We start from the raw sequence: 20,970 nt of genomic DNA, 5'->3' as shown, positions 1-20,970 counted from the left end.
CAGTATGCTGTAGTTGTTACTGTTTACTACTATAATATTTTTAATTGATATCTACTGTTTACTATTACTGTAATTTATAACCACTGGTTTTCTGTATTGTTCCTGTTGTTAAGTTCTATGTAAGCTGTCCTGAGCCTCAGAGGAGGGCAGTATATAAATGTAAAATAAATAAGTAAACACACATCCATACAAGGTGGAGGTGCTGGGAGTGATCTGGGTCAGTTGATTTTGGTTGAGGCTATACTTTTCCCTTAAGAATCAAATGGGCAGGTTGGGAGTGATCCTTTGCCCTTTCCTGGAGGAAGCTGATCTGCAAATTGTCATGTATGTCTTTGATTACAATAATGTACTGTATTTGGAAATGTCCCTGAGGAATATTTAAAACTCACAACTGGTATAAAACATGGCAGCGGAAGCCATGTTTATATCGCGTCACCAGAGCCAGTTTATATCACATCTATTATGTGTAGTGGTTACTGATCTGTTTTTAAGACCAATTCATTTTGCTGGTCTTGAATTTTAATTTCCTGAATGGTTTGGGGACCTGGAGAAGAGTCAGTGCTCCTGTGAATTTACCCAGATAGGTCTTCTTTAGAGGCCCTGTTCTTTCTTTCCTTAAAACATTTTTATGCCACCTTTCCAATGGGTCAGGGTCCACAAAGCAGTGAGCATAAACCATATTGATTCTTCTTTAGTTGTGATAGTTGTAAATAACTCAATTAAAACACATAAAGAAACCAGCATCTTGAACTGAGCCTGAAAGCAGTAGAAGCCAGTGTAGATGATACAAGGCTGATTTGGTCCTTATGGCCCACTCCAGTCAGTAGTCTGACGGTAGCATTCTGTACCCACTGGAGCTTCCAGTCAGTCATCAAGGGCAGCTCTATGCAGAGTGCATTGCAGCAATCCTATCGAGATGTTATCAGGGTATAGTAGCATAGTAGCAAGACCTCATGAAACTTCATCTTTAGGGGGACTGCAGCTCCATCCAAAGGTCTTTGTTTTATGCCGTCTAAATGCTTCTCGAATATTGAACATAGTTTGTAAAATTGTCAGCTCCAAGAGACTGGCAGGAAATTTCCCCTTTATGGTAAGAATTGAACCTTCCTTTGCCAAAATATCTGAGTAGCTTGATTCGGAGATATATTGTTTTAGAATTAGTTCCCAAGGACATTTGAACCTACATACCTGAGGTCTAAAATGAAAGAATCCAAAAACGTCTCTAACTTCAAAATAGCTACAATACATAAAACTGAATGTTCCAGAGAAATTCAGGTGACCACTATTTGCTTTGAAATATGCCTTAAATTTGTGTTATCCCAAAAACAGTTCTGGAATTCTTTATTACTTTTTCCTAGTAGAGAATAATTAAAATAGAGTGTATTTATATGGGTACTAATTCAGCTTCTCAATTTTAGGAGTGGCAGGATTGTGGATAAGAATATCTACATCATACAAGGTGAAATCAATACCGTGGTGGGAGCCATAAAGCGCAGTGCAAGATGGAACACTCATACACACTTGGTAAGTTACTGGGGGATTTGGGGAAGTGAAGTTTGAATATTTTGTAAGATGATATTTTCCCCTGTGGAATCAAGCATACTGGAGGAACTGAAATTGTTTCACTGCTATATTACACCTTTCAAGGAGGGGGTACTGCATGTTCCTGGATGCTGCTATGCATTTTCAGTTGTCCTGATAGGGATCTGGTTATGGTTTGAATAGTAACCAATCTGTTACTTTGTGTAGTAACCAATCCAGCGTCCTGTCTGTACTCACACGTAACTTTGATTTGAAGCCGTATCTCTTTAACCGTCATTCTGTTTGCATCTGTTCCTGCCCTCTGCACCTATCTTCTTTCTCACTTCTGGGCTTTGCATTTTTCATTTCAGTGCTTCTTATTTTAAAGTAAAGGGGATGCTTAAAGCTTTCTTTACAAAAAAAAAAAAAAACTATTGTAAGGAGGGGCAAGGAAAACACTTCAAAAGTCTTTGCTTATAAGCCACCATAGACATACTGCATTCGGAGACTCTATCCCCAAAGGAAGATGGGCAATGTTTCTTCACTTTAAGAAACAGCTTGGAAAGAGAGGGCAACCCATTCCCCCCCCCCCAAGCATGTGTGGGCTTATCTGTAATTCTTTTATGAGTGCTTCTCACATTTCTTAAAGAGGAGAAATAGCTTAACTCAAGCAGATTTTAGACAGCACTGGAAATGAAAGGCAATCACAGGCATGTTGTCAGACAAAAGCACAAAAATAACTTCTGTTGTGGCCAGATTTGCTTGGAGAGCTATCAAAACAAGGAAGACCTGGGTGGATTCGGAGCAACTTAGGTAGAGATAGTCTCAATTGCTTGAGATAATGCTTGTGAGTTTTAAAACCAGAATGATGCTTATAGCTGGAATGTTTTTATCTTCTTTTATAATATTTTAGTTATCAATGATTCTTTTATCTTGTTAATGCCAGATGTTTTTATGTATCTTGTAATTTGACTACTGGTCTAGTACCGCAATAATAAAGACTTGACTTGAAAGGGACTATTGCTGCCAGGAGCCAACCAATCAGCAGAGACCTTGGCATGATGAAGGCATGGGTGTGTGTGTGAATGAAACTCCAAAATAGTCAAGGCATCTGCACCTGGAAGAGAATGCCATTGGCCTGTATTTCCTTGTTGAAGTGGAGAAAATCCACTCTTGGTTATGCTGGGGAATAAGTAGTGTGACTGGAGAGTCAATCCTCAGCTGTGCAGATGGGAGAAAAAATCCAAGCAGAATCAGAGTGGAAATTGGGGTAAGATGGCTTTTAGTAAACCAAGCCCAACAAGCTTTGAAAGCCAGGCGCAGAAAACCCCAGCTTTCCAGGTAAATATTATTTTCTCTTCCCACATTGCCCTTAGCAAAACAGTGCTTTTATAAATTTTACATTTGAAAATCTTGTGAAGTGTTGAATGATATATATTAATTCGTTATAACCTGTTCTGAGCCGTTGAGGAAGGGCCGTTGAGAAAGTACAATAATAAATACATAAAATGGACAATATTTATGGAATCTGTGGGTTACATTGTAGCCTCCTTAAAATTTGAAGCTTGTGTGAACCAGTTTATTTTCCACTGTGCTGTTTGGGGAAGTTCAGTATAAGAATATGGAAGAAAATAAATATTTAGTTCTGTTTTATAAAATAGAACTTTTCAGCCCTGGCCCCAACCTGGTGGAATGACCCCTGGAAGAACTGAGTGCCCTTGCGGAACTATCAGTGTTCCGCAGGGCGTTCCAGATGGAGCACTTCGGACAGGCATTGAGTTGAAGGAGGGGGATGTCTGGGGTTAGAATCATAGAATCATAGAGTTGGAAGGGGCCATACAGGCCATCTAGTCCAACCCCCTGCTCAACACAGGATTAGCCCTAAGCATCCTAAAGCATCCAGGAAAAGTGTGTATCCAACCTTTGCTTGAAGACTGCCAATGAGGGGGAGCTCACCACCTCCTTAGGCAGCCTATTCCACGGCTGAACTACTCTGACTGTGAAAAATCTTTTCCTGATATCTAGCCTATATCGTTGTACGTCCTTCTTGAAGTGAGGCCTCCAGAACTGCACACAGTACTCCAGGTGTGGTCTGACCAGTGCCGTATACAATGGGACTATGACATCTTGTGATTTTGATGTGATGCCCCTGTTGATACAGCCCAAAATGGCATTTGCCTTTTTTACCGCTGCATCACACTGCCTGCTCATGTTTAGTTTACAATCCACAAGTACCCCAAGGTCTCGTTCACACACAGTGTTACTTAGACGCGTATCCCCCATCCAGTAGGCATGCTTTTCATTTTTCTGACCCAGATGCAGAACTTGACATTTATCTTTATTAAATTACATCTTGTTCTCATTTGCCCATGTTTCCATTGTGTTCAGATCTCGTTGAACTCTGTCTCTATCTTCCGGAGTATTTGCCAGTCCTTCCAATTTGGTGTCATCTGCAAACTTGATGAGTAGTCCCTCCACCCCCTTATCTAGATCATTAATGAATATGTTAAAAAGTACCGGGCCGAGCACCAAGCCCTGAGGTACCCCGCTACTCACCTCTCTCCAGTCTGATGAAACACCATTGTCAAAACAACTCTTTGAGTGTGGTTCTCTAACCAATTCCCTATCCACTTAACTATCTGAAAATCCAGATTGCAGTCCTTCAACTTATCCATTAGAACATCATGGGGAACCTTGTCAAAGGCTTTACTAAAATCCAAGTAAATGACATCAACCGAATTTCCCCGATCCAGCAAACCTGTTACTTGGTCAAAAAAGGAAACCAGGTTGGTCTGGCAGGACCTGTTGGAGACAAATCCATGCTGACTTCCTTGGATCACCAGATTGTCCTCCAGATATTTGCAGATCACTCCCTTTAATATCTGCTCCATTATCTTCCCCTTCACTGGTCTGTAGTTTCCCGGGTCATCCTTCCTCCCTTTTTTGAAGATTGGAATAACATTTGCTCTCTTCCAGTCCTCCGGGACATCTCCAGTCCTTAAAGAGGTCCCGAAGATGATGGACAAGGGCTGTGCAAGTTCTCTGGAAAGTTCTTTGAGCACTCTCGGGTGCATTTCATCCGGACCAGGGGATTTGAACTCATCCAGTGCAGCTAAATGCCTCTCGACAACCTCTCTATCCATGTTAACCTGCCACCCAGACACTATCCTTTGGCTACGGCCATCTCTAGATGTGCCTAAACACTTTGACCTGTGGGAAAAAACAGATGTAAAATAGGCACTAAGCCTTTCTGCTTTCTCTGCATCCTCCGTTAGAGTTTGTCCATCCGCACCCAACAGTGGGCCTATTGCCTCCTTTACGTTTGCTCCTCACATAACTGAAAAATCTTTTCTTGTTACAATGGGCTTCCCTTGCCAATCTTAGCTCACTCTCAGCTTTGGCCTTTCTGATGATTGATCTACAGTGCCTAGTAACCTGTAGGTACTCTTCTTTAGAGCTCTGTCCTTCCCTCCATTTCCTGAACATTTTCCTTTTCTTTCTTAGTTCCTCTTGAAGTTCTCTGTTCATCCAAATAGGCTTCTTAGAGCTCCTGCAGTGTTTTCGTCTTTCTGGGATAGTCATTGATTGAGCATGCAATAGCTCTTGTTTGCGTAGCGCCCACCCTTCACATGCTCCCTTCCCTTCCAGCATTCTCGTCCATGGTATGACACTCATCTTGATCTGTGGGTCCCGCCCTATGTCAACTGCCATGCTTAGATGCACAGCAAGTACAGGTGACAGCCTGTTATAACAGCTTGGGCCACTTTGTTGGCTCGAGATGGACAGCGAGGGAGTTACTGGGAAGTATTTTGGATTTTGCCCGCTATCTTGTTATTAGATTGTTTAATTGTTAGTATTGGGTGGGGTTGTTTTGATTTTATTGTGTTACTAGCAGATAATCCCGTTTTATGGCAAATACAACGGGCTCTAGCCCAAGTTTAGCAGCGGCGGCAGCTTAATGGAGAATTGGGGGCAGGCAGGCGGCATCACAGGTGGCACAATGGGCAGCTGGTTCATGGCTTCGGCTCTTGCGGCCTCGGCTGGTGGCCCAGGGTCTTTGGAGTGGGCAGAGGTGGGCCCTGAGCATACAGCGGTGGCACCTCGTGGCAGTGGCAGGCAGGTCAGCAGGTGCTGCAGGTGGAGTGGTGGACAGTCACAGAAACGCTGGCTTGGGCAGCCATGTTTGAGGCGAGGGGCGAGCGGCTGGCGATGAAGGGTGGGAGCTGTAGGGGTTGGGCCAATCAGGGTGCGGCCAGCTTTGCTTCACTAGCCGTACCCTGATTGGCCCTATTCCAACTCGGACACCCCGGACACACCCCACACCCTGGTCAGTTCGTAAATATTAAGAGGACCAACAATGGATAAGATTGTGATGGGGCACTTTCACAAGAACTGCTAGAATATACCAACCTTGCAGGCACTTAGTTAAGATACAGTTCCTATTCTGCTCCTCTTTTCTCCTCCTGCCTTGAGTGTTGCTAACGCCTGTCCACATGTTTTCTTGGGAGAAAGTTACTACCTTGCTGGATTAGCAGAAAGCATGGATATAGTTTATCTCAATTTCAATAAAGGTTTTGATAAGGGATCTGCCCTGGGCCTTGAGTTGTTCAACATATTCATAAATGATTCAGGTGAAGGAATAGAGGGGTGCTTATTAAATTTGCAGATGAAACTGAACTGGGAGGGGTAGCAGACATAGGTAAAGGTAAAGGCATCCCCTGTACAAGCACTGTGTCATGCCTGGGGGGGTCGTCCTATACGCCGGGTGCACTTCAGTTGGGATAGACATAGCTGCCCATAGTGGCCCATAGTACTGTAATGTAATGTAACAAACTCTATGTTTTGAGTGGAAATGTTGGGGGGTCGTCTTATACGCCGGCAAATACGGTAATTTCTTGGGGAAAGCCAGCAGGACCTTCTGGCTCAGAATGTCCCATGTCAAAGGGATGGTGGTGTTATCTCTGGGGAAGAGTACTGGTGGGAATGGCTCAAAACTTAAGCTATAAAGGAAGCCATGTGAGCAAAGCTCAGGGCCAAAGGAGGTAATATTGAGGTAGTATTGCTTAAATGCTAATGCTAGAAGGTTCTGAGCCAAGACAGGAAATAAAGGTAAAGGTATTCCCTGTGCAAGCACCGAATCATGTCTGACCAATGGGGTGACACCCTCCAGCGTTTTCATGACAGACTCAATACGGGGTGGTTTCCCAGTGCCTTCCCCAGTCTTTACTGTTTACCCCCCCCCCCAGGAAGCTGGGTACTCATTTTACCGACCTCGGAAGGATGGAATGCTGGGTCAACCTTGAGCTGGCTGCTGGGATTGAACTCCCAGCCTCATGGGCAGAGCTTTCAGACTGCATGTCTGCTGCCTTACCACTCTGCGCCACAAGAGACTCTATAGCAGACATAGCAAAAGACAAACTCAGGATACAGGATGATCTTGGCGGGCTGGAAAACTGGGCTAAAAAGAATTTCAGTAGAAAAAAAAATTTATTTAGTTAGGAGAAATCAAATGCATCTTTATAGGATGGGTAAGACCTGTCTTGGCAGCAGTACGTGCAAAAAGGATCTAGGGGTCTTAGTAGACCATACACTGAATATGAGTCAGCAGTGTGACTCACCGGCTGAAGAGAGACAGAGTTCAACGAGATCTGAACACAATGGAAAAATGGGCAAATGAGAACAAGATGCAGTTTAATAAAGATAAGTGTAAAGTTCTGCATCTGGGTCAGAAAAATGCAAAGCATGCCTACTGGATGGGGGATACGCTTCTAGGTAACACTGTGTGTGAACGAGACCTTGGGGTACTTGTGGATTGTAAACTAAACATGAGCAGGCAGTGTGATGCAGCGGTAAAAAAGGCGAATGCCATTTGGGGCTGTATCAACAGGGGCATCACATCAAAATCACAAGATGTCATAGTCCCATTGTATACGGCACTGGTCAGATCACACCTGGAGTACTGTGTGCAGTTCTGGAGGCCTCACTTCAAGAAGGACGTAGATAAAATTGAAAGGGTACAGAGGAGAGCGACGAGGATGATCTGGGGCCAAGGGACCAAGCCCTATGAAGATAGGTCGAGGAACTTGGGAATGTTCAGCCTGGAGAAAAGGAGGTTGAGAGGGGACATGATAGCCCTCTTTAAGTATTTGAAAGGTTGTTACGTGGAGGAGGGCAGGATGCTGTTTCTGTTGGCTGCAGAGGAGAGGACACGCAGTAATGGGTACAACGATATAGGCTAGATATCAAGTACAAGTACAACGATATAGGCTAGATATCAGGAAAAAAATGTTCACAGTCAGAGTAGTTCAGCAGTGGAATAGGCTGCCTAAGGAGGTGGTGAGCTCCCCCTCACTGGAAGTCTTCAAGCAAAGTTTGGATACACACTTTTCTTGGATGCTTTAGGATGCTTAGGGCTGATCCTGCGTTGAGCAGGGGGTTGGACTCGATGGCCTGTACGGCCCCTTCCAACTCTATGATTCTATGAAAAGGCCAATGGGATTTTGGGCTGTATCATGAAAAGAAGTATAATGTTCAGATAGCATGAGGTGATGCTTTACTCTGCTGTGGTTAGACCTCACTTAGAGTACTGTGTTCAGTTTTCGGCATCACAATTGAAGAAGGTTGTAGACAAACTGGAGCAATTCCAGAGACCAAGATGTATGAGGAAAGATTGAGTGAGCTTGGTGTGTTTAGCCTGGAGAGAAGACAACTAAGTGATCGGGTGGCCATCCTTAAGTACTTGAAGGGCTGTCACAGAGGATGAAGCAGAATCATTTTATTTTGCCCCGGAAGGTTGGACCAGAACCAGTGGGTTGAAATTAATTGAATGAATTTTCAGCTAAACATCCGGAGGAAGTTCCTGGCAGTTAGAACGGTTCCTCAGTGGAACAGGTTTCTCCGGGTGGTGGTGGATTCTCCTTCTTTGGAAGTTTTTAAGCAGAGGCTAGATAGAAATGCTCATTTTATGAACTTTTGCAGATTGTAAGTGGGTGGGCAGAAGGCATTGTGTTGGTGTTTGGCTCTTGTGATCGTTTCTTGAGTTCACCCAGGGAATGCTGATTGCCATATTCGTATCAGAAGGGATTTTTTTTTTCCTGCCCAGACTGGCCAAGGCTTTTAGTTGTTGTTTTTTTGTGGAGGGAGCATCATCTTGGCCTAAAATTGAGGTCACTGTGGTGGGCAGTTGATTGTGAATTTCCTGTATTCTGTCCAGGGTTGGACTAGATTACCCTGGTGGTCCCTTCCAACTCTGTGATTCTATGAAATTATGAATTTTTACTATTAACGCAGTAAAATTATTTTAGGTTTGATAGGACGGTAAGTATTGGAAATACTTCAGTTTTTCACAAAGTTTCTATTTTTTAATTCGGGAAAATCAGAAAAAAAGCTCCTCCCCCTTACTTCAAGATTTCCAGAAATTTTATATCTCTAGCACAGAGTGGTTTATGGACCACTGCATAAATTACAGTCATGTGTCATTTATTTATCTATTGTCTGGCATGTGCATTATCTAATGGGCGATAGGAAGTGTGGGATCTCGGTCTTTCTGTACTGAAGCATGTATTCTCCTCCCCATTTTTACCTCAGCAACTCTGGGGTAGATCAGGCTGAAAGAAAGTGATTAACTTAAGATTTCCTTTTTAGCTGCATGGACAGTGGATCTAAAATGGACAGTGGATCTAAAATTTCATGGGTAGTTCCAAGTGCTACTGCTGTTCCAGTAAAACTCACTGAGGTCTTTTCTTCGTGCTAATGAGCATTAAGCATCCTTTGAACTGCAACACGGGACTTGTTTTATTTCACCACTTGGTTTTTAAGAATGATGGAATGGTATTTAAAAAGGGGGGGACCCCTTTATCCTGTAGTCATTTTATATTGATAAGAAGATGGTAAGATTTAATTGTGGGTAGTCCTGGGTAGTCTGTCTGACCGAAGTACCCCACTGAGGTGCTACCTGAAAGGTGAAAGTGTGTTCTTCTCTGACCTACGGACCCACCTTAGCTAAACAATTACCTTTCCTTGTCTTTAGGATGAGGAACGGGATCCCTTGCTGCACAGCTTCAGTGTCCTGAAAGATGTTCTCAATGACATAACTGGTAAGCTTTAATATCAGGATTGTGTCGAGCGCCATTGTGCTTCTTAAGCATGCTGCCTTTTGGTTTACTGTAGTTACTGTTTATCAACTGGCAAGAGAGGATGAATTAGTCGCAGAATGCTGTTTCATTCTTGAAGGTTGTTCCAGAAGGGAGCTGTGGTTTTTGGAGTGGAACAGGAGCCCCTTAGAGACCCAGGGCAAGAGAGCCAGCGCAGACGTTTCTGAGGCTCCAGGCTCCCTTCGTCACCAGATGTTTCTAATAGAGTAGAAATTGAGCTCTGAATAACAGACTGCCATTTCTAATTTCTTTTTTAAGTATATATTTTTATTTTTGAAGAAAATCAAAGAAAATACAGAAAAAAGGGATTGCATAGTTATATGTTTAGGTGGTGATGATGATGATGATTAATTCAATTTGTTACTCACCTCTCTTGAAGTGATTTACAGTACATAACCCCCCCCCAAAAAAACCATACAATATGTATAATATAATATATAATAATGATATATATATATATAAAAACCCAAATATAGAAGACAGAATAGCATTTCTTCTCAAAGTCTCCTTTGCTACATTGAAGAGTTTTTTGGACTTCGTTTATAACATATAATGATATTTACTCCTGATAGGTACATTTATATTTATATTCATCAATTTATATTTCAGTTTTTTATAACTAGCCCGTTTGGCAGCTATATTATTAGTTCTAACATTGCTACATACTCAGTGTCACATATTTTCCCTCTAATGTAAACTCTGCTACCTTTAACAGATAAATAATATAACAAAAATCTATGTGATTCTTATTTATCTCATAAGAAAATTAGAAAAAAATCTCTCCAGTCATTTCTAATTCATGGAATGATATCTGCATGCTTTTGTCTCCCTGGCATTTTCTCTTTCTTCTCCTTCAGTGTACGATATTTGAGAGCTGCATCTTGTCTCTATCCGTTCTCTTAAGTTCCATGACGTATGGCTAACTGCAGTGCTTTCCATGATTGCAAAGGGGGTAGTTGGGTGTTAAGTCTTTTATAATGCAGTAAAAAAAAGTTTGGTAGCACCTTAAAGTCTAACAACATCAGTTTCAGTACAAGGTTTTGAGAATCATAGTTGAGACTAGTCTTTAAGGTGCCAACGAACTGTTCTTCATGCACTGAATTGCTCCTTGTCTGTGTCCAGCTCTGAGTGCTGTTCTCTTTGAAGAGCTCTAGATATAAGCCAGTCCCAGAATGTTGTAGTCTATTCCTAGGCTGGTTGCAGGACAGAGAACTGAAGACCATCTATGCTCCTGCATGCTTGACACAGTAGCATAAATGTGAAAAATGCAGAGTAGGTAGAAGACTAGTAGTAATTGATCTGTATACATTATCTGTGTTGGCTTTGTGGGCATAGTCTAGTATGCAGATTGGGAATTATATTATAATTTCAGTGGGTTCAAATTAATTCAAAAGAATTTTTGCCTAACATCTGGAAGATGTGACAGCGGTTCCTCAGTGGAACAGGCTTTCTAGAGAGGTGGTGAGTTCTCCTTCTTTGGAAGTTTTTAAGCAGAGTCTGGATAGTCACCTGACAGAAATGCTGATCTTATGAACTTAGACAGATGGCGAGTGGGTGGGCAGGAAGGATGTGCCAGTGTTTGTCTCTTGTGGCCCTTCCTTGTATACCCAGGCAATTCCTGATCGCCGCTGTGGGATGGTAGGTGAATTTCCTCCCGGCCAGCCTGGATTCTGGAGATTTTTGCTGGTGGGGGGTATCACTTGGGCATGAAATTGGGGTCATTGTAGAGAGGCAGTTTGTTGTGAGTTCCTGCATTGTGCCGGGGGTTGGACTAGATGATACTGGAGACCCCTTCCAGCTTTATGATTCTGTGATTCTGTATTAATTTATTTGGGTGTGTGATTACATGTATTAAAATGTTGTTCTCCTTTTTTGAAGTGAGTCCTTAAAGACTGGTTATTTCATGCCTCCACTTGTTTCAGGCAGGGCAATACAAATAAGTATGCCTTTTCAGGATCCAAGGATGGTGTCTTTTCCAGTTCAGATAGCCCTGTAGCTCCAGCAGGATTTTAAACCTAGCTCCATGGTCTGCAAGAGTACCAAGCGGGCCTTCAGAATTTTTTAAAAAAAGGATTCTTTGCAACTAAGAAGGAAAAACATCAAACTTCTATCAAAAATAAACTTTTTTTTAGTGACAGGCGGATTCTTGCCCACTATGTAAGAACTGGCACCTAACCCTTACCCCAGCCTGTGGCTGTGCTCAGCCCTACGAGCTCTGCTGCCACTGCTGCCTGTCTTCAGTCACTGGGCTACGGCAAGGGCTGTTTGTTCCACTGCCACCATGGCTGCTTTTGCCGTTGGCTGCCTCCCCTGCCTCTTGGAGAGCCAGTTTGGTGTAGTGGTTAGGAGTGCGGACTTCTAATCTGGCGAGCCGGGTTCAATTCTGCACTCCCCCACATGCAGCCAGCTGGGTGACCTTGGGCTCGCCACGGTGCTGATAAAACTGTTCTGACCGAGCAGTGATATCAGGGCTCTCTCAGCCTCACCCACCCCACAGGGTGTCTGTTGTGGGGAGAGGAATGGGAAGGCGACTGTAAGCCGCTTTGAGCCTCCTTCGGGTAGGGAAAAGCGGCATAGAAGAACCAACTCTTCTCCTCCTCCTCCTCCTCGAGAATGTCCAGCTTGAAACGACGGCACACCCTGACAGGGGCAGCATGACATTTCTAAAAGGCAGAGGAGGCTGAAAGTCAGAGCCTCAGCTGGAAGTGGAGTAGAGGAACAAGCTGCTGTGGTTTTTCCCATGACACAGTTTCTGGGACCTGGTAATGTACAAACACTCGGAAAGGAGTGCAGTCCGGGAGGAAGACCATCAGGGCCCCTTATAATCCATGCCTCTTTTGGTTGCTCAGGTTTCAACACAAGTTGGAGCAATATGGTGACTCAGTTTCCCCCTGCCTTTTTGCGCCTTCTATGGCAGATTGAATAAGCAACGGCACCAAGTAAGGATTCCCCACACTGCAGTGAACTCCACACAAGCCCCAGTGGCCCAGGGGGAGTCCCAGCCAGCCATCGAGTGGCAGTAAAAGCCTCACGGGATTAAAAATAGAGGCTGAGACAAAAGAAGAAGGGAGCCCAGCCTTTCATCCCTTAGCAGCAATGACACTTTGGTTTGATCTTCAGCAAGGGGAAGAAATTCTTACAAAAAAAACAGGCACCATCAGTAGAATGAGATTCACTTTCCAGGGTGCCCTCCAAAAGCAATGTACCGTATTTGCCGGCGTATAAGACGACTCCCCAACATTTCCACTCAAAATATAGAGTTTGTTACATTACATTACAGTACTATGGGCCACTATGAGCAGCTCTGTCTATCCCAACTGAAGTGCACCCGGCGTATAGGACGACCCCCCCCACTTGGAGGCGTGTTTTTCAGGGGGGGAAAGTAGTCTTATATGCCGGCAAAGTACTGTAGGTGTATGAGGGAGGATAAGCCCAACTCCTCACAAGAGTCTGATAAGGGAGGAATTCAGTTATCACATCAGCAGAAATTTAGTCTTAGAAGGAAGGAGAATGGCCTGGCGAGGAATCTGATACAAAGAATGCCTTTATCAGACTTTTTAAATCTGAACGCTTCCAAAGACTGTTAAAGAAAATAACTACCGCATCCTAACCCTAACCCTAACTATCTTAACTATGAGATTGAGAACATGACAAAAAGTCAGCAAATCTGGATGCCAGAGACTTCAAGAAGCCAGCAAAAAAAAAGTGATACTACATTCCTTGAGGATTTTGAGGATGCCATAAATAAATAAAATAAAATTTTGATCCTACTCATGCCATCGCAGCATGGCACTCAGGAGTTGCTTCCTATACATACAAAGGCCATCAGTGTATAAGGGTATGCGGTCATTATACTTAGTGGCAATTATCCACGGAAATCTTAGAATCATAGAATAATGGAGTTGGAAGGGACCTCCTGGGTCATCTAGCCCGACCCCCTGCACTATGCAGGACCCTCACATCCCTATCGCTCATCTATTGTAACCTGCCATCCCCTTGAACATTCACAGAATCAGCCTCTCTGCCAGATGGCTATCTAGCCTCAGTTTAAAAATTTCTGAAGATGGAGAACCCACCACCTCCTGAGGAAGCCTGTTCCACTGAGAAACCGCTCTAACTGTCAGAAACTTCTTCCGGAACTTTTGATGGAATTTCTTTTGAATTAATTTCATCCCATTGGTTCTGATCCGTCCCTTTGGAGCAAGAGAGAAAAACTCTGCTCCATCCTCTACATGGCAGCCTTTAAATACTTGAAGATAGTTATGTTGAATTTTTTAAAATTAAAATAATTTAGGAAAAGGAAAAAAGAAAAACCCTTATAAGTTCACAGAATTAGCATTTCTGTCAGATGGCTCTCTAGCCTGTGCTTTAAAATTTCCAAAGAAGGAGAAGCCACCACCTCCTCAATGGAACAAGCTCCCTTTGGAACTGCTCTGTCAGAAACATCTTCTGGATGTTAAGCTGAAATTTCTTTTGATTGCAAAAATTGGAAAATGAAACTACCCAGTAAGGAAAATTCTCAGACAAACTATTCATTACTACCTTTTCTAAAAAAGAGATACTAAACCACAGCCAGGCTTCTGATAATGAAGATGCGAATATAATAGCTGTGTGAATGCATGAAATTATTGCATGACACTGGAGTAAAATGGGCTGGTTCCTGATTCTGCTCTTTCATTGGACAGAGACAGATGAGTCAACATGGTTGTGTGAAAGTCTCTTGGTTTTTAAGTGTGCTAGAAGTTCTAATAAGAAGATTCTCGGGACTTAAAATGTAATTGTTTAATAATGCAGCTATTATAACTATCACATTAATCATTTACATGTGTGCTTGTTAATGCATAAATAGTCTGTCTAGTCCATGGCATCCGGCCCTCTCAATTCCTGGCAAATAGATGGGGAAGAAATGGAGATAGTGACAGATTTTATTTTCCTGGGCTCCAAGATCACTGCAGATGGGGACTGCAGCAAAGAAATTAAAAGACGCTTGCTCTTGGGGAAGAAAGTTATGGCAAATCTAGCCAGCATCCTAAAAAGCAGAGACATCACCCTGGCAACAAAAGTGCATTTAGTCAAGGCTATGGTCTTCCCAGTTGCAATGTATGGCTGCGAAAGTTGGACCATAAGGAAGGCTGAGCGTCAAAGAATTGAGGCTTTTGAACTCTGGTGCTGGAGAAGACTCCTGCAAGTCCCTTGGACTGCAAGGCGAACAAACCGGTCAGTCCTAGAGGAGATCAGCCCTTACTGCTCTTTAGAAGGCCAGATCCTGAAGATGAAACTCAAATACTTTGGCCACCTCATGAGAAGGAAGGACTCCCTTGAGAAGAGCCTAATGCTGGGAGCGATCGAGGGCAAAAGAAGAAGGGGATGACAGAGAATGAGGTGGCTGGATGGAGTCACTGAAGCAGTAGGTGCAAACTTAAATGGACTCCAGGGAATGGTAGAGGACAGGAAGGCCTGGAGGATCATTGTCCATGGGGTCGCGATGGGTTGGACACGACTTCGCACCTAACAACAAGTCCATGCAGTATTCTTACATGGTATCAACTCTGTTATTGATTTTTGTAAAGAAAAATGCACACGTTAAAGTGCTTGGTTATGTGTGTGGTGTGCAGACAATGAATACAAAGGCCAGCACTGAAAAATGTGTGTTGCCCAGGAACAGCAGATCTTTCAAAAATCATTTAATGAATCTTAAATGTTTTGCTTAGGGGCCTGGATTACCATGTCTTAATCTGAAATGTTTTGAGATTCAGGTTTTCATTATGATCCTGCGTGTCTCGGTCACTGAGTTGGATGTTCATATTTGTTGACAGTCTCCTAAAAAGTTTATCTAGGCCAAGATGAAAAGAGAAGCTTGGTGTCAAGCTTTTCCAGGGGTAAAGTAGATGTTGTCCTTTTGGTTGAGACTTGACTGTCATTGATCCTTCTTTGGAACTCTTTTTTTCTGTCATCAGTGGTGGTGAAGCAATAACACAAAAGATGATGCCCTTCTGCACACACAGAAGGAGTAAGATGCAAAGAAAGGATGTTGACTTGGGCGTGTCAACTGCAGGGTCTTTGATGGATGATAAATTCTGTCTCTGACACCTCCCCAGTTGATTATATAGCACTTTTAATGTTTAAACAAACCTGAGTTGTCCTGTTGAGGAACATTTACAGTGCTGGTTAGGAACTAAAATCTATTTGTCGAGTCCAGTGTTCATTTTTCTGCTATGCAGATATCTCCTGGAAAGAGTACACTGGCCTTTCTTGGCGAGTTTGTCCTGTCCCTCAGCACTGGCTTGAGCACCTTCCTTGGTGGTCTTGGAAATAAGGGGCACAAATGACCCTGGCTCAGTCCTTGTAAGGCCTGCTGAGTATTATCCAGTGTGATTCAAGGAGACCTCTGCTTTCAAGAGGCAACATCTGGACAGTGCGTGTCTGGGTTTGGCCTCAGTGTTTCTTCATTAAGTTATGGAAGCAATGACTTTCATATTCAGATTTATTCAAGCAGTAATCTTTGACATTTGAGTTAGCTTTTAGAACAGTTTTGCATTTATAGTAATATATATTCTGTATTTTCTCAGTCCCTACAGAATTTGTTTTAATCTGCTCTGGATGCAAATTTCTGCCTGCCTTGTCTCATTTCTTCTCATGTTCCTCTTTTCCTCTCCCCTTTGTGGACTATGTTTGATCAGGTGTGGCAGGAATATCCTTTCTCAAGCTGCGCCCTTTATATTAGTCAATATTACTCTTCCCTCCCTCCCATTCTTTCCCATCTCCTCTGAGCTTTACCAGTTGACTTATAATTTTGGAATTCTCATTGGAGTCTGTAATACAGTTTGTTCATTATTTAACCAAAATCTGTTTAATGAGCAGAGAGAGGCAATGTAAATGTTAGGCATGTTGCAGTAGAGTACCTTTGTTCTCTTTGGAGTCTCAGGCTATTTAACTATTTAGGAATGATGTATGGATGCTGGGATTTGGGATTGAAACATGTATGCCAGAAGGTCAGTGTGAGCATAGAAACATATACCATAGGAATATCCCACCTTAGTTATGGATTCTTTACTTGTGGCTTCAGAAAATTCTTTGTGTCTTAACTTCAGGTTTCCATCTGTACAATAAAAACAAAACAAAAAAAATTGTAAAAGAAAGGGAGAGGATCCTTTGCAGGTAACTGTTGGTTTACTCTAAGTCATTAAAGTATGACTGTTAGTTTTGGTGCTGAATGATGGAATGCTATAACCGAGTTTCCAGATATCTTTACAAAAGTTATTAGCCTGGAAGAATATTTCAGTAGCTTGCCTACCAATTTGTATTTTTTTTAATTTAAAAGCCAGTGAAATGTTCCATAACTCAACAATTTACGAAACATAGATTAAAAACATAGAATTGGGGATTACAAATTAAACATCCCTCCCAAAAAACCCTCATTGGGAATAACAAAACACATCCTTTGATTTAACTTCAGAGGGGCATTCAGGGATACACACAACGAAATGGGATTTATTTGTTGTTATTTTGCAGGAGCCTTTCGTTGTTCATTCTATTCCATAGATTCTGCCAAAGACAAAAGGTTTTACAAAATAGCAAGGTGTACTGGAGACAGGTAGGGCGCTAATAGCCTTGCCAGGTGAAAGTGGAAGAATAAAAACCAAAAGGGGGAAAAACCTGAAACTGAAACCATAAAAAAAACAAGTGATGACAGTTAGGACCTTCAAAGGTTGAATGTCTGTATTAATATCAAAATTATGTAACTTTATTTTATACAGCCAGTAGGCTATGCACTATGTGAACCAATAGACCAACACAATTTGTTGTTGGCCCCACCCACCAGGCAGGTCCCACCCTGGATCTCATTTTCAGTCCGGGTCTGAATGTGGATCTGGTCGCGGAAAACCTTGTGCCATAATCGGACCACTGTGCCCTGAAGGCTCAGCTGAGGCTTCCACTCCCTCTTCAGTTGGGCGCCGAACAAATTTTAGCTTGCCCGTGAAGACTTATGGATCCAATTGGATTCCTGAATGTTCTATGGCAGTGGTCCTCAACCTTTCGAAGGCTGCGGACCAGTGGTTGTGGGGAGGGCGATCGCGCGGCCACGCACTCCCCCACATGTAACCACCTGGGTGACCTTGGGCTTGACACAGCACTGAGAAAGCTGTTCTGACTGAGCAATGATGTATGTATGTATAAGACTTTGTTTCCAGCCATAGGCCATTACAGTGCCATCAATATCATATCAGTTGATATAAAAAAACAGTAAAAAAATTGGAACAATATCTGCAGTAGTCCATAGATAATAAAAGACAATAAGAATTCAGGTCTCTAGCTCTCTGGTGGCATAAGTTTGGCTCGAATTTTCCTTGCTGCTAATGCAAATAGTGAAACATTATAACTAATTAGGGGGTTGGTATCCGATAATAAAAAGACTATTTTGTCCAAATTCGCAGGGAAGTTCTGGCCACTCAAAAATCTCTCAATTTATTTGGTTCTTGGCTCCATGTATAGTGGACAATCCAAAACAATAATGATAAAGGTCTTCAAAAGCAGGTTCTCCACAGATACATAGGCGAAGGGCAAAAGGTACACCGGAAAAACATCCTGAGAGTAGGACTGATGGCATAACTTGAAAGCGTAAATGGCCAAACGCCATTCGAAGTTTTTTGTACAGAAATGGTTACTAAATAGTCTGATCTGAGATGGACTGTTTTGAATAGTTTAAACAAATGGGAAAAATTAGATTTTTATAATTCAAATGAGTAGCCATGTTGGTCTGAAGTAGCATAATAAAATCAGAGTCCAGTAGAACCTTTAAGACCAGTGTGAAACTTTCTTAATTGGGACTATGTGACTGTTAGTAATAAATAATGTAATTTTGAATTCTACTTTCTGGTCCCAGGGCAAGATAGCTGCCGGCTTAGCTTCTACTTGTAAGAAATTTTCACACTGGTATGGAGACAGATGGGGCCGGCAGTAAATAGGATGTGAGCCGTGGATCACTGGCTTTGACAGTTTTATTTCTGACTAGAACTAAAGCCCATTTTATGCGGGAATAAAATGGGCGCTAGGCACCTTTTCCCGGGGAAGGCTTCCTGGAGTGTGGCTCGGCGTAGGCAGCCGCCCGCGATCTGGGGCGTTCTCCCGGGGCCAGGGACAGCCTCGCCACGTCACACACGTGGCGAGGCTGTTCTCGGGCCGGGGAGAAGGCCGCTGGCCAGCCAGGCACTCGTACACGATGTGGGGTGTTCTCCCAGCCCCAGGAACAGCGTCGCCACGTCCGCAATGTTGCAAGGCTGTTCTCGGGCAGGGAGAAGGCCGCTGGGCACCCGTCCAGGTGGGCGCAACCTGGGACGTGCTCCCCTGCCCAGCTTAGTGGAGCTCCAGGTGGCGAGGCAGCTTGTTGGAGGCGTGGCTGCGGGGATGCAGGGCAGCTTGGGCTGGGGGGCGGGGCGAGGGCTGGGGCCTCGTCGGCATAGTGGCCAGGGCAACCAGGCATGCGTGGGAGTTCGTGCATGCCTGGTTCAGTCTGGTGCCGTGGTGGAGGCTGCACGGGTCGGCCTGCCTAGGTGAGACGCAGCGCGGCCTATCCGCGGCACTGCGGTAAGGGGAGAAAACGGGCGGCGAACTGGAGGGGTGGCGAGGGGCCGGGGAAAGGGACAGTTGGGGTGGGCGTTGGGGCGTTGTTGGGGGACTGGGGGAGCGGAAACGGATCAGGGGATCGAGGGGGGTAGTTGCCAGTGGGTGGTGCGTGTGTGCGTTTTGTGGGCGGGAAGCAGCGGGGGCGCGGAAGGTTCGAGGGGAGGTTAGTTGGGGGTGGGAGCGTGAGTGCGAGAGCAGGAAAGACGCGGCGTCCCTGCTCCTTTCCCAACGGGGAGGAGCGGTAGCCAGGAGGACTCACTGGCTCGGAGGTCTGTTCCTTCTGTGTGGTGAGTCCCCTGGCGGCCGAGGTGAGGCCGGACCAAGCTGCCAGTGGGGAGCCGCGCTTTGCGCAGCTCCCTATTGGCCGCTTGGCCCTTGAGTGCCACTCGGAGGGGCGAATCAGGATGGCTCCTGATTAGCACCTCTGAGTTTTAATCGCGGACAGGGCCCGCCCTAAGTTCTCCCCAGTTGCCCTTACCGCTTTATTTTAACCGTTCCGCAGGAGCAATTAAAGATACGTCTTTGTGAACTACAAATGGGATTAGAGAAACAATTGATTACACTGCAGGAGGAGGAAACTCTATCAAAACAAAATCAGGATCACCTAATACAGGAGGGTAATAATTGGAAGAATGCTACACATAGGAGTAGAAGAATAAGGAGAAGGTCTGACCCACTGATGCTCAGCAATTGGTTTCAAGGTCTGCCTGAAGAGGTTGATTCAGGAACCCAGGAGCATTTGCAATCCCCCATGAAGAACAAGCCCCAACGTAGACCAGGAAAAAATTCACAGGCCCCCACAGGTGAGAGTTCCCACGCCGACCCCACAAAGCTCAGGAAACACGTCACAGTTCCCCACAAGAAAGAGTTTTAGTTCTGCTCCCAAGGGTACGAAGAAACGGGTACCGGAAATTGGGTATTCCTTGCTAAGAGGTGTAGAGGTCAAAGTGTGTAGACCAGACTTGTTGTCTCGAGAGGTCTGCTGCCTACCTGGTGCACGCATCAGGGATGTGACACAACATCTGGACAGGCTCATCAAGCCTACAGATCATTACCCCTTCCTTAGAATCATAGAGTTGAAAGGGACCATACAGGCCATCTAGTCCAACCCACTGCTCAATGCAGGATCAGCCCTAAGCATCCTAAAGCATCCAAGAAAAGTGTGTATCCAACCTTTGCTTGAAGACTGCCAGTGAGGGGGAGCTGACCCCACCTCCTTAGGCAGCCTATTCCATTGCTGAACTACTCTGAATGTGAAAAGTTTTTTTTCCTGATATCTAGCCTATATCGTTGTACTTGAAGTTTAAACCCATTACTGCGTGTCCTCTCCTCTGCAGCCAACGGAAACAGCATCCTGCCCTCCTCCAAGTGACAACCTTTCAAATACTTAGAGGGCTATCATGTAAAAATTGAGAAAGGAGTTCAGTAAGGCTGTATACTGTCGCCTTGCCTATTTAACTTGTATACGGAGCACATCATGATAAAGGCGGGATTAGCCAAAGGATAGTGTCTGGGTGGCAGGTTGACATGGATAGAGAGTTTGTCAAGAGGCATTTAGCTGCACTGGATGAGTTCAAATCCCCTGGGCCGGAGGAAATGCACCCGAGAGTGCTCAAAGAACTTTCCGGAGAACTTGCAGAACCCTTGTCCATCATCTTCGGGACCTCTTTAA

General features: G+C 44.1%; 1 protein-coding gene and 1 long non-coding RNA gene across 7 annotated transcripts in view; one reads left to right on the top strand and one right to left on the bottom strand.

Moving 5' to 3' along the window:
• Positions 1-20,970, top strand: part of GBF1 (golgi brefeldin A resistant guanine nucleotide exchange factor 1) — a 151,747-nt gene that overhangs the window by 4,095 nt on the left and 126,682 nt on the right. For all 6 annotated transcript variants that reach the window (XM_077351130.1, XM_077351126.1, XM_077351124.1 and 3 more), the window contains exons 2-3: positions 1,419-1,524; positions 9,551-9,617. In XM_077351130.1, the coding sequence (XP_077207245.1) occupies positions 1,419-1,524; positions 9,551-9,617 (173 nt within the window). The remainder of the gene's footprint in view (positions 1-1,418; positions 1,525-9,550; positions 9,618-20,970) is intronic.
• LOC143844088 (uncharacterized) overlaps positions 9,826-20,970 on the bottom strand; it is a 46,749-nt gene continuing 35,604 nt past the window's right edge. Inside the window, exons 2-3 of the long non-coding RNA XR_013233807.1 lie at positions 16,709-16,773; positions 9,826-9,872 (exon numbers count right to left, since the gene is read on the bottom strand). This is a non-coding gene — a long non-coding RNA (uncharacterized LOC143844088). The remainder of the gene's footprint in view (positions 9,873-16,708; positions 16,774-20,970) is intronic.

This window comes from Paroedura picta, chromosome 8 (genome assembly GCF_049243985.1).
Source record: "Paroedura picta isolate Pp20150507F chromosome 8, Ppicta_v3.0, whole genome shotgun sequence".
NCBI lineage: Eukaryota > Metazoa > Chordata > Lepidosauria > Squamata > Gekkonidae > Paroedura > Paroedura picta.
This window is presented reverse-complemented; position numbering and strand designations above follow the sequence as displayed.